Source organism: Rhinopithecus bieti, unplaced genomic scaffold (genome assembly GCF_001698545.2).
Source record: "Rhinopithecus bieti isolate Rb0 unplaced genomic scaffold, ASM169854v2 scaffold_21542, whole genome shotgun sequence".
Taxonomy (NCBI): domain Eukaryota; kingdom Metazoa; phylum Chordata; class Mammalia; order Primates; family Cercopithecidae; genus Rhinopithecus; species Rhinopithecus bieti.
In genome coordinates, this window is record NW_016810483.1 from 918,068 (window position 1) to 931,876 (window position 13,809).

A 13,809-nucleotide genomic window follows, 5' to 3' on the forward strand; every position below is an offset into this window, starting at 1 on the left:
CGGCGGCGGGAGGCGGTGTCGCTCCCGCTCGGGCCGGCGGCCGTGCGCGCCGCAGCCATGGCGGCTCCTCCTCAGCCGCCCTCCGCCGCCGCCGCCGCCACTCCTCCCAGACAAAGGGAGATTTAACCAGGTGGGGAGGGAGGGAGGGCGCGAGCTTGGGAGGAGAGAGGGAAGGAGCCGGCCCACTCCCCGCCGCCGGCCTCGGGCTGCCCCTGCGCGCCCCCTCCAGATCCGGCCCGCGGCTCCCCTCCCGGCCCCCCCAGCCCCACGCTCAAGTCCACAAGTCCGCCCGCTTCCTGCGCCCGCCGCGGCCCTTCCCGGGGCGCCGCCGCCACCGCCTGGTGTGCAAGGCTATCCGGCCCGGGCCCGGGGCTTGCAGGGTGCCAGTGGGGGCGCCCCCTTCCCTTCCTCGCTCCCTCTTCCAGTACCCGGAAAGGGTGGGTGGGTGGTCACTCGAGCGAAGTTTCCAGCATTGGATTCCTGCGAAATTACGACGGCTCACCCGCGCCTGTGTTTTGCTGTCTCTCCCCCGTTTTCCTGCTCCCTGCCTCTTCCCTCCCTTTCCCCCCACTCTCCACTCCTCCGAAGGCCAAAAAGACAAGCGAAACCTGCCGCAGACGAGGGGTTTTGGGATTGTAGCGTCTGCACCTTCAGAAACAGTGCTGAAGCCTTTAAATGCAGCATCTGCGATGTGAGGAAAGGCACCTCCACCAGGTACTTGAAGATCTGTGTTACCTTTTGTTAAAGGACTTGGTTTTTTTTTTTTTTTTAAAGTGAGGGAGAGGGTAGTGAGCCTTACTTTCTGCCCTCTTTCCAACTTGCTGATTAAGGCTTTTTTTGCATTTGGGGGTGGGTTGTGTGTGTTTTTGGGTTGAGTGTATTAGGTGTTGGGTGAAAAGCCTGGTGTTCACTAAATGATTTATGGGAGGGAATTTTCCCAGGTTTTCATCTTATTTCAAACAGACACTGAATTTATTTGACACTTGTGTCTATTGGCTTATTGGTATTGGCTGGGGAAGAGAGGAAGCAGTACTATCGCTATGGATTGTAGGACATAGACCTTTTGTATTTTTGCCATGTGTAGAATGGTTTTAATTTGCCTGTCCCGAGTTATTTTTCTCTCGTCTGAGAAATTTAGGGGGGTAGTAAGGCTGGCTGTGCTTTTCCTGTCTTGAGCTGCAAATGTCTGTTACTTTCTTGCACTGGAAAATAAACGTCGGTATTTGATAAAGTAAGTGCATTTTGTGGGAGGCTGAGCTGTCAGTTTTGTTTTGTTTTTTTTCCTTTGACTAGCTTATGTGGGGTGGTGATGGGGGACGATTTTGTAAAATGGTGAAATGGGCAGTAACTATATGGAAGTTTGTGTTTAAAGCTCTGTTACGATTAAAAGAATGTTGAAAGAATTCCTTTCCATTTTGATGAAGGTCGTAAACTGTATGTGATATTAAAACGAGTTGAACTACTTTAGATTTAACATTCATAAATACTTGGATAAAATGTCAAGACTGATTTAGTAGTCTTCCGGTCATGTTGTCATTTGTGTCTGGAATTTGTGTCATTGGCGTTAGAGTTTGAAGTTAAACTGTTCTTCGTGTCATTTAGTGAACAGGCATTGGCTTGTGTGAGAGACAGAATGAGTTTTTGGTGAATCCTTTAGAACATTACAGTTGATTGCCAAAAGTCTCATTTTATCAGGTACTTGTTTTTGAATTGGTGACATTCCAGTGTGACTGTGTAGTAGTACTTCACAGTGCCAACTGGATATTGTTCTTTGATTAGATGAATATGTCATGTTAAGATTTCATTGGTTTATTTATACCTGGGATTAAATAAGATTATTGGGCAACCCAAAATAATCTAACTCTGGGATTAGTTGGCCTAATTATTGTTTCTGTGAATTGCACTCTTTGAATAATGAGACCTTTGAATAAAATACTCAGCTAAAATATTACCCCATACGTTGTTTTAAGTGCATTTTTGTTGGTGTTTTGTATTACCATGGAATATATCTAAAGTAAAAAACACGCATCAGTAGTTTCATAGATTTTGTTTTGCTGTCTAAAATAGGGAATTCCATCAAATGGCATGAAAGTTTTTAGAAATGTATTTGTTACTTAAAGCAGTAATGATTGTATATTATTTATGAGTAATGTTTTTTACATGTAGAATCCCTCAGAGGCCAAACCTCTTTATTGTGGTTTTGCTTTGAGTGTTACCGTAGATGGTGTTCAAGTAAATGACTAGGAAACTCCTAAGAACTTGAGAACCTTACTGATGAAGAGAAACGTAAACCAAATTCAGAAGTTTATGTCTGATTTATTGCTGGGAATGATTATCTCATAATGAAATGCATTTCGGTTTTAACATGTATTTTAAAACCTTACTCATCAATTTTTCGGAAGCACATGGAAGGTTTTGACTTTTGAAAACAGTATATATGTTTAAAGTTTTTTCAGAGCCACAGATGACAGTTGAAACTTAGCTTAAAAATACTGAATTATTCACAATGAAAATATTTTAGAGTCTATTCAGGAACAAGGAAAGACATGTACTTTAAGGGTCTTGGAGTACTTTTCTGATGCCATTTAATAGGATTTGAGTACAGATTTAACAGGTATGAGGACTGAAAACTGTGTCCATTCATGACACTCTTAGCTGGCCACAATTTGTTTCAATTTGGTTATTGTCAATATTTTGGTGTTCTAGAGCTATTCAGAAGTCATCATTGGTTGGAATACAAATAACGTTTTGGTTTTCCTACATTATGAACAGGTTTTGTGTGGAGAAGTGAGTTTGACAGGTTTTCATCCTATCCTGTCTTGTGTGTTAACTGTTGGTTAATCTCTTTGTGGTATTGGTTACTGCCATGTTTTTTTCTTGGGCTTCTTGTATTTTTTTTGTACCTCAAAGGTTTGAATATGAACTTGACATTTTCTGTCTTGTGTAGTTTTAATCAGACTTGGTATTGATTGATGGCAGTAGAAAACTTGTGTTTTGAATGCTGGGTAATAGGCAAATATTTGTGCTTTTTAGAATAATTTGTTTCAGGGCACAGAAATTGTGTTTCATTGCTCTGAGCTGGTGTTATGTATTTTAACAATTCTAGCTAGTTGGCTAGCCTGTGGTTATTTGGCAGTTTTTGATCATTCTCGTCACTGTCACCATCATCTACCAGTCAACCAAGGAAACCGCCTATGAGTTAGTGGTAGGCCAGTATGATAGAGAACTATATTTGCCCTTTGAGGGTAGAGTTGATATTGCTGATTTGATCAGGAAAATACTGCCATTCGTCTAAAGAACACCTATTAAATTCGTAGGATATGAAAGATGCTGTTGAAGGGATTGGACAGAGGAGAGGGGAGTGTTAAAAAGTTGATAAACCATGTATGGGAATGACCATAATTCCAATTATAAAGGCTCTACGGAAGGAGGGGTCTGGCTTAGGGAATCAGTTAGAAGGATTCCTTCTCCATTTCTTTTGGACAAGGATAATTAGTTTTTACAAAATCACCTGTCACCTTTTCACTATTACCATGTACATCAGATATTTTTAATTCTGCAGGTGGAAGTGTTAAGGTGATTGAGAATGAAGTCTTTTTTCTTCTTTTTGGAGCAGCAATAGAGCAGAATGAAAGATGAGATGGTCTTAAGGAATCTGCTAAGGGAAGAAGGTGGCCTAGGCTGTGTGGAGGTTCAGGGGCAACAGGAGAGATCTGTATTTTAGATGTATTGTGAATATGTGTTGGGTTTCTTTGGTTCTTTGATACACTTGTTTTTCTAACTAGACAGTCTACTCTTGATGCCTTTCTGGTTACGTATATCCTTTTTTTGGAGACAGGGTCTTGCTCTGTCATCCAAGCTAGAGTGCAATGGCTTGATCGTGGCTCCCTACAGCCTCAACCTCCCTGGCTCAAGCGATTCTTCTACCTGAACCTCCTGAGTAGCTGGGACTACGGGTGTGCACCACCACATGCGGCACATTTTTCTATTTTTTTGGAGACAAGGTTTCGCCCTGTTGCCCAGGCTTGTCTTGAACTCCTGACCTCAAGTGATCCTCCTGCCTTGCAGCTGTGAATGATAATTTACTTATAACACCCATTGTAAGTGTGCAAATCAATGATTTCTAGTCATTTTAAAGAGTTGTGCAGCCATCCCCACAACCCAGTTTTAGAACAGTTCCATCATGTCAAATGGTTTCCTCATATCCATTCTATAAGTCTTTAACACAACAGAATGGTGACATCATGGGTAACAGGTGTTGTTTCCCTACCATGCTGATGTACTCTGAGCCTTTCAAGGTAGAAAATAAAAGAGTGTATGTTAGAATGTGTGTGGAAGGTGGTAAGTGGCTGGGGGAGAAACACTATCCGTTTCTGAAGTGTGCTAAAGTAGTATTTCCCATCCTGCTTTTCCAGTCTCAAGAAAGAGGATACCAGCTTCCAAAAGTAGGAAAAAAGCTGCAAATGAATGAATGTACCCAACTGTGTTTTTGTTTTGTTTTTTTTCTTTGTATTTTCCACCTTCCTACAGTTCCAGCTGATTTTTTTTGTTGTTGTGTTTTTTTTTTTTTTTTTTTTTTTTTTTTTTTTTTTTTTGTAGAGAACGGGGTCTTGCTGTGTTGCTCAGGTTGGTCTTGAATTCCTGGCCTCAAGGGATCTTCGTCCTTTGGCCTCGCAAAGTGCTGGGATTTGCCCAGCCCCTAACTGTTGTTTTGTTAAGTAGTATTTCTCAAGATTGGGCAGAGTAGCTTCTTAGACTTGGTGATGTAATTTTACTTTTGTGGTCTTGTTATTTCTCTGCATTCAATGTTACCTTAATTGTAAAATAAAAATTACCAAGACATTGCTGAATATAGTTGTTGATTAGTGTTCCCTTGATAGTAGTCCTGCATTTTTACTTTCAGCTACTGCTTAATCACAGTCACTTGCAAAATTGGAAAATTTTTACTTTGGCTAATTACTGTAGGTTTAGAACTTTCTGGTCTTCAACTCCAGAAATGTATCACTGTATTGAGATCATGTTTTATTTTATCCCTGTTTATTTGAATACTGCCCCTCTGAAAAGTTGACTGTTTTTGGAGCTTTTGTAGACAAGTATGAGTGAGAAAATTAGGTGTAGAATAAAATTGTGTAGAAATAATTATCTTTGGAAAAAGTTGGTATTCAGGTTATTGAATTGGAAGTGTTGAAGAAGCAGTTGTTTTATATGTAATGTTTCCCTTTAAGTATTTGAGAACTTACCAGTTTTTCACAGTTGTAACTTTGGACTGTCCATCCCCCCCTTAAATTGAGATACCCTGCAACCCAAAATCTCTTGAACAGTCATGAAGTACTTTAGAAGTTTTATGGAAAAACATGACATAGCTATGATCTTTGCTGGAAGCTTCAAAAGGCATCATCTTGTGATACTTTTAGGTAGAAAACTCCCAGAATAAGATAAGGTACCTGCACTGGGCAAAGCCAAGCCTCTTACTCATGTTTCCTGGTAATCCACAGCAGTGGTTTTGCTCCTTTCGTCATACTGTTTTTGTTGTAGTGTTTGTCTTTCATAAAAATTCTCCATAAAATACATAAAATTAACTGTCTTCCAAATCAAACTTTATCAAACCTTTTAAGCTGAAAGCTGATACAATTTTAAGATCATTCTTACCCAGGAACAGAGTAATAATTTATTTTGTGTTTACTGTTGCATTGGACTTACTGATTTATTGGTATGACTTGATGTTATGTGTACTTGGTGACCTTAAAGTAAATTACCTGAGTAGTTGTGGTCATTTGACAAGTTTTTATTGAGCACACAGCCATTTGTGCTCTTGGTGTATAGTGGTGTAAAGACAGACCAGGTCCCTGTTCTTATGGAGCTTAAAATACTATGGACAGGAAGAGAAAATAAACAAATGAACAGAAAAATAACAATTTCAGCTAGCGACAAGTGCTATGAAGAATTTAGAGCAGGATAAGGAACTACACAGAGTGATGAGAACTGGGTGGAGTGACTGCTTTATAGACAGTGTTGAGATAATGCATTTAATTTTTTAGGAAAAAGTAAGGCTACTTCCTTTTGGAGCCAGGGATAATTCTTAAGTAGGTTTACCTGTGCCATTTAGCTCATTTGGTTGGGGGGACGGACAGCTTTTAGATTTGGAGCCCTTGTGCATAGGCTACTAAACTTGTAAACTTAGTTGCATGTTGTAGACTAAGCCCAGGCCAGCTAATTTACTAGTATTTTTATTAGTCATTAAGGTGGAAGATTATGAATGGATTCACTTATATATTATTTATTCATGTGGCATATATTTGTTGTGTATTTCAGTAAGTGCTGAAGAAATTCTAAGATTAAGAAAAACTTTCTCAAGTAGCTGTAGTTTGCCAAAATAGTTATTAGAACTAATTCAGTTCATTAGTACTTTCAGTAAATAGTAGGTCTCTCGTGTCCTAAATGACTTGAGCTAATACATTCTACAGTCTTTCTGGCCCTTATTTTCTCCTTTGCCTCATTGCCCATGCTTTTTCTCTTTGTGGCATCTTTTGTGTTACTTTTCATAACTAGTACTCCCACTTCCCTTTTTACCTATAGATACAAACTTTTTCTACTGTAGAATACATAGAAGTGCTCAAGTAAGTATAAGGATTTGATAAACTTTTGCAAAATGAGCACACCTTTGCAACTAGCACCCAGATAGATTTTTATTTTATTTTATTTTTTTTTGGGAGACAGGTTTCTGGCTCTGTTTCCCAGGCTAGAGTGCAGTGGTGTGATCACAGCTCACTGTAGCCCCAACTTTGGGGCCCAGGTGATCCTCTCACCTCAACCTTCTGAGTAGTTGGGACCATAGACATGTGCCACCATGCCTGGCACATTTTTAAAAGCTTTTTTTTTTTTTTTTTTTTTTATGAGACGGGGTCTCCCTGTGTTGCCTAGGCTAGTCTCGAATTTCTGGGCTCAAGCGATCCTCCTGCCTCAGCCTCCCAGAGAGGAGTTATTATAGGCATGAGCCACTGTGCTGGCTTGCACCTAGATTCTTAATCAGATTCTTAAAGAGAACCTTACTAGAGTATTACTGGAAGCCCCTTGTACACTGTGCCCTGTGGGCCACCTCCCCCACCCCCATCCTGTCTTTTAATACTAGAGATCAGTTGTGCTTGTTTTTGAACTTTCTGCGAGTGGAGTATACTATGAAGTATACTGTATGTACCACTGTGTATATATGTATATACAGTATACCCCACAGTGAGTGAAACAAGCCAGACTCAGAAGTGTATATACTGTATGTACCACTTTGCTTAGTAGTCACAGTGTATGCACTGTGGTCCATACATATACTTCTGAATCTGGCTTATTTTACTCGTGGTTAGGTGTGCAGGATTCATCCATGTTGTTGTGTGCAGTTCTTATTTATTTTACCAGTGCTGTTCTATCCTAAGAATATCTTAGGCATTCAGCTCTGCGTGCAGACCCTTCCTTACACGTTCTAGAGGGAGGACCTGTCTTCACCCTGTGTTTATTACCCACATACTTGAACAGCTGTCTCCTCCAGGCATCATTATGCAAAAGGAATGAAACCCGGTGTGTACAACTTTCTAGAGGACGTAAAAGGAGTCAGCTTTTGCCTCTCATCAGTAGTATTGTTTATCAGTCATTTCTCTTTCGAGGCATTGGTTGAATAAATGGGAAAATTCCTGCTTTCAAGGAACTTAGCAGACCTGTTGACAGATAAGACTATAAGAGGAAAGCCAATGAAGCACCCAGTGATGTGAACGCTATGGTGGGCATGGAATGAGCAGGTACATAATAGAGACTGCAAGTGCTTTTTAGAAGTTAGAGATTCATTCTCTGGGGCTTCATCAGGAAAATCCTCACTGAATCTGGGATCTAAACTGGGCCTTATGATTCTTGGATGTAGAGTTTGTTGTATAGGTTGATACAAGTTACTTATTAATAGTTGTTTGCCCACGTCCCTATTCACTATCTTCAGGTGACAACATCCACATCTTCCCACATCTCCCCAGGAGCTGGTGATTCCCGATGCTATTCGTTAACTAGCGTCACCACTCCCATGCACACGAACACAGTACAAACAAATCCAGCTGCTTCCTGGCATCTCTACTTGAACAACTTAAAGGCAATTCAGATCCCACAGGGTGAAAAGCTGAATTCATCTGTCAGAGTGTTTTCTAAAATCTCAAATTGATTATGTCCCATTCCTGCTTAAAATGATCTCCTGATTCTCACTGCCTTTTGGATAAAATCCAATCCTGAGTATCATAAGGGGCTTGTGATTTGGTCCTTCTCTGTGTTGTTCTTTAGAATTTCTGGAAGCAGCCTATCATCACTCCATCTGCCCTCCATAGACAGCGTTTGTGTGTGTTATGCCACACTGGTTGGTGTTTTCCAATAGTGGACCATGATATCTCACTTCCTTACCTTACCTTCATATACTTTTCCTCTGTGTCTTCTTCTGAAATGCTTCTTCGTTTTGTCCAGGCCGACTCCTGTTGGTCCTTCCATGTGTCTCAGGAAGCCTTTCCATTCCCCTCCAGTCATTCATACCTCTGTCATAACACATAGACTGTATTTTTTATTTGATTTCCAATCTGCCTCTTTTAGGTTGTCACCTTTTTTGAGAGCAAGACCTTTTTGTTTCATAGCTTTAGTTTGCTGTGTCTGTTGTTTTTTTCAAAGTCTTGGGACTTTCATCTTGTGTGTTGAAAGTTACTGGATTAGGGGAAAGTTGTCTTTATGAAATGTGCCCTTAAAACTAGTTTTCCTGTTATAGTTCCCACCCCCCATACCCCCCAAAAAAACAAGTACTAGAAGTTAAACACAGAACTATAGTCTTGGAGGCTGTAGGCAATTCATTTAAAGTACTTCTGGAGTGGTTTTGAGCTTCAGAGCATTGACACACTTCCCTAAATAACTGTGACAATTCTATTTGCTGTTGCCTATCAATGATTTCAGTGGCCAGTAGTCATATTGGAAAGTCTGATAATAAAGCGGGGGATCAGTCATGTGGTACCAAACCAGTTGTGGGGAATAAAAAATAAGATGTGATAAGCAGCTACATTCCCGTTTGTAAACTGGCATCTATGGCATTTTAAAAATGGTGGCAAAACCATTTTGAGTATTGTTGGAAATGTTACGTTGTCTGTTCTGCCATGTTAATATACCTATAAGTTGATAGTTGCATCTTGTACCATTGGTAGTCATACTTTGTACGTTGTGTATGCCACTATTCTGTTGAGTAATTTGGATTAATTAGTTTGGTTAGCTTGAAGTCTTGACTCATTCACTTCACTCATTTATTTAGCTGTATTTTCAGTTCCATGCAGTGAGTGACACAGACTATGGTGCCAAAAAGGAATTCTCAGTAAGGGCAATGCACGTAAATTACTGTGTTACTCAGAAATCATGAATAGTTGAAATCACAAGGTAAATGGTGAAAATTTTGTTTTTAAATAGGATTAGATACGACTTTCTCCCCTCCTTTCTTCCCTCTGTCAATTTAGAAAATCTACTTAAATTATCCTGTGGTTGGGAAAAGAAACTAGTGGAAGGAATATGTTAAAAAAGCATCTTTATTAAAATGTATTCAAAATATTTTTCTCTACAATTCAAGAGCATTAGCAAATACAACCTAGGATGAAACTTTAATAGCCTTTGAGAGGGACAGGAAATGAAATTAAGGGTGCCAGTATCATCGGTGTATTGGGTCTCATAATACATACAATGCATGGTAGTTAGTCATTGGGAGAAAACAAACCCGGTGACTGGTTTTTAAGAACAAATCAGATTTCTTGTGTATCTATGTGGTTTAACTGTTCTTGTCCTTCTTTTACAAAGAACCTTAAACCTTAAACAGGTTTAATATCATAAGTGCTACAAAAATAGTCAAGATTGTAATAATTAGGAATCTCGCTCAAACTACCTTAGGTCAAAAAAGCCAAAAATGTACTGGCCCACGTAGCCAATGAGAGAAGGTTGATGTTTGAACTCAGGGAAACGGGAAGAACTACAAGAATCAGGATTCCTGTCACTTGACTAGTCCCTAGATTAAAACAGAAAAACAAATAAACAAAGCTCACCCATCATCCTGCTATTCAGAATTATTTATTGAGCAGTTTGTTCATTGGACCTCACATACTTGAGTAACTACGGTTTTCCAGGTACTTTGCTTTAATAATGATATTTCATTGAATTTTCAAAATGATGATTCCCTGTGGGAGTGGGAGAATTATGCTATGTGTTATATGAAACAAATTGAGTTTGATTTTTAAAGGCATGTATTCAGGCTTGTTGGTTGATAGAGTTCATTTTGGTTTCTTCTAAGGGAAAAGTTTTAGGAACACTTAATGATTTTAGAATTCTATTTGTAGAAAATAAAGATAAAATCTAGATTTCTTTCAGGATTATTTTCATTTTGGGAAGAACCAAAACATTGGATTCTTATAGTATAGTTAACTTTGCCCAAATCTTCCATTAAAGAATAATTATGTATACTAGGGAACTCAGACTTAATATTTTTGTTCTAAATTTGTTTAGAGTGCTAGTTCTCAAACTTTAGCATGTTATCAGAACCACTTGGAAGCCTTCTTCAACACATTGCTGGGTCCCATTCCCAGAGGTTCAAAAAATTAGATGTTGGGTTTTTTTTTTTTTTTTTTGAGACAGAGTCTCGCTCTGTCCCCCAGACTGGAGTGCAGTGGGGTGATTTTGGCTCACTGCAACCTCCGCCTTCTGGTTCAAGGGATTCTCCTGCCTCAGTTTCCCGAGTAGCTGGGACTACCGGCACCTGCCACCGCACCTGGCTACTTTTTTTTGTGTTTTTAGTAGAGACTGGGTTTCACCTTGTTAGCCAGGATGGTCTTGATCTCCTGACCTCGTGCTCCGCCGCCCACCTCGTCCTCCCAAAGTGCTGGAATTACAGGTGTGAGCTCCCACAACCTGCCGATGTTGGCATTTTCAAAGTAAACTTAAGTGGTCAGCATTTATAGGAACCATGTTTTTGGCATTTGAGGTGATTCCTTAATTGATGAAAACATTGTGCAAAGTGTAGGCGTGTTTATAAATTAGGGAACCATATCAATTAAACTCGTATCTTTTTGCATTCTAAAATCATCTATCTTGCATTATTAGCATTTAGGATTGGATTTCAGATATGTTTTAAAAAAATCTCATTTCTGGCTGGAATGTGGTGGCTCATGCCTGTTATTCCAGCACTTTGGGAACCTGAAGCAGGAGGCTTGCTCACAGTCAGGAGTTTGAGACCAGCCTGGGCAACAAAGTGAGAACCTGTCTTTACAAAAATAAAATTAGCTGGGCATGGTGGTGCACACCTGTAATTCCAGCTACTTGGGAAACTGAGTCAGGAGGATCCCTTGATCTCAGGAGTCCGAGGCTACAGTCATCTGTGATTGTGCTCCTACACTCTAGCCTGGATGGCAGAGCAAGACCTGGTCTATTGTATTGCACAGTAGAGAGATGGAACCAGGTCTTATAATCAGTAAACAATATTCCAGTAAAAAGCCTGCAAAGAATGCAAATAAGTAATAAAAGAACTACAAATTAAGCCAGTAAATATGAAAAATGTATAGCCTTCCCATTACTCAATGAAATACAAAATAAGATAACCTTTTTTTTTTTGGCAAATCAAGTTTTAAAGATTAAAAAAAAAAACCTTTAGTGAGACTGAGAGATAGGCATTCTCATAGACTCTTTGCGAGTATGGGAGTTGATTTACATTTTCTGGATGCCAGTATGGCAGTTGGTATCAAATGCCTTTAAAATACTTGTACCCTGTGATCTGGCAATATAACTTCTAGGAATTTGTTTGACCTGCACATAAAAATTTCTGTTAGGAATTACATCATTATTATAACAAAAAATTGAAAATGACCTAAATAGGGATCATTAGGGAATTGCAAAAATTATGGAACCACCATGATGGAATATTTTGCAGCCATTAAAAATGTTTTGTAGGTTTTCGTGCCTGTCTTTTTTTTTCAGATCTGCCACACACTGCTGGCAAGAATGTAAAATGGTACATTCCACTTTGGAAAATAGTTTGGCAGTTTCTTACAAAATGAAACATATACTTACCATATGACCTAGCAGTTGCCTCCTGAACATTTATCCCAGAGAAATGAAAACTAATGTTAACAAAAAACCTGCCCACAGCTTTGTTTGTAATAGCCCAAAACTAGAAAAAACGCACATGTTCTTCAGTAGGTGAATGGTACCTTCATACCGTGGAATACTATTCAGCAACAAAAAGGAACAAACTATGGATACATAGAATAACTTGGGTGGACTCCTGGGACTTTATGCTAAGTGAAAAAAGCCAATCTTAAAAGGTCTCATACTATAGGATGCCATTAACATTCTTGAAATGACAGAATTATAGAGATAAGAGAACACATTCGTGGTTGCCAGGAGTTAGGACTAGTGGCGGGAGGGAGGGAGATGGATATAACTGTAAAAGGGCAGCAAGAGGAAGATCTTTGTGGTGATGAAGTAGGTCTGTATCTTGATTGTGGTGGTAGTTACATGAATCTAAAAGGTGATAAAGTGGACATGCATAACTACCCGTGTCAATTTCCTGGTTTTTTAACATTGTGCTATCATCAAGAAGGTGCACATGTTGGGAAACTGGGTGGAGATTACATGGGACCTCTGTGTACTATTTTTGCAACTTCCTGTGAATTTGTAATTATTTTCAAAATGGCTAAAAATGTTGAGAATATGTGATGATAAAGGAAAAGGTTCATAATCAGTAAAAGTTACAAAATGATAAAATTATATGAAACAAATATTTCATACCGTTCATCCTAATACATATGCCTGGAAGGAATGACATAAAAACCTTAACTCTGAGATGATGGATTCATTTTTGTATTTCTGTAGTGTGTGTGTGGATGAGTCTGCATCACTTTTATAGTTGGAAGAAAGCAATTTTCCTAATAGGAAATTTTTAGAATTAATCTGGAATATTTAAGTGACAGTGTGTTTTACATTAAGGGATTAAAATTTTATTGGGCACACTACTAACTTAGTATTAAAACAGCTGTTAAGATTGGAAAGTATCTGAATGTATTCTTTAAAATGTATTTGTAAATTTAAAATTATTTTGTACTCTTCATATGTATTGTAAGACATTTTATGTGATGTTCTAAATCAGTGCTATCCAAAATACATTGTAAGCCCCATGTAATTTTAAACTTTCTAGTAGTCACAGGAAGAAGGTAAATTAAGCAAGTGAAATTAAGAATACGTTTTATCAAACCAATTATATCCAGAGTGTTATTTTAACATGTAATCGGTATAAAATTACAGTGAGATAGTTTACATTCTTTTTTTCAAACAAAGTTTTAAAAATCTGGTGTACATTTTAGGTTTACAGCAAAGTTTAGTTTAGACCACATTTCAAGTGCTCAGCCACCTGTGGCTAGTGGGTACCATATTGAAAAAGAGGATGAGTAGTTGGGAATGTGGGCTTTGATGTCAGACTCAAGTTTGAGTAACAGCAGCTCTGCCATTTGCTCACCTTGTGACCTTGGGTATGTTACATGAACCTGTGCTTTCATTTTTCATTTATAAGATAGGGATAATACCATAGTGATATTGTAAGGATTAAATGAGTCAATGTAGGTAGCATGCTTGGCGCAGGACTGGGCACAGAATATGTACTATAAGTAGTATATGTTATACAGTGGTAATTTTTTAAATTCCGATATATTGTGTACTGAATTGAATGAGTAACCGTTCTAAAAGTGTGACTGATTTCTTAACAGTAGTAGTGAGTAAATATATAAC

General features: G+C 38.8%; 1 protein-coding gene across 1 annotated transcript in view; it reads left to right on the plus strand.

The window, feature by feature from the left end:
• Positions 1-13,809, plus strand: part of RYBP (RING1 and YY1 binding protein) — a 100,028-nt gene that overhangs the window by 30,112 nt on the left and 56,107 nt on the right. Inside the window, exon 3 of the mRNA XM_017892154.1 lies at positions 76-714. Within this exon, the coding sequence (XP_017747643.1) occupies positions 76-714 (639 nt within the window). The remainder of the gene's footprint in view (positions 1-75; positions 715-13,809) is intronic.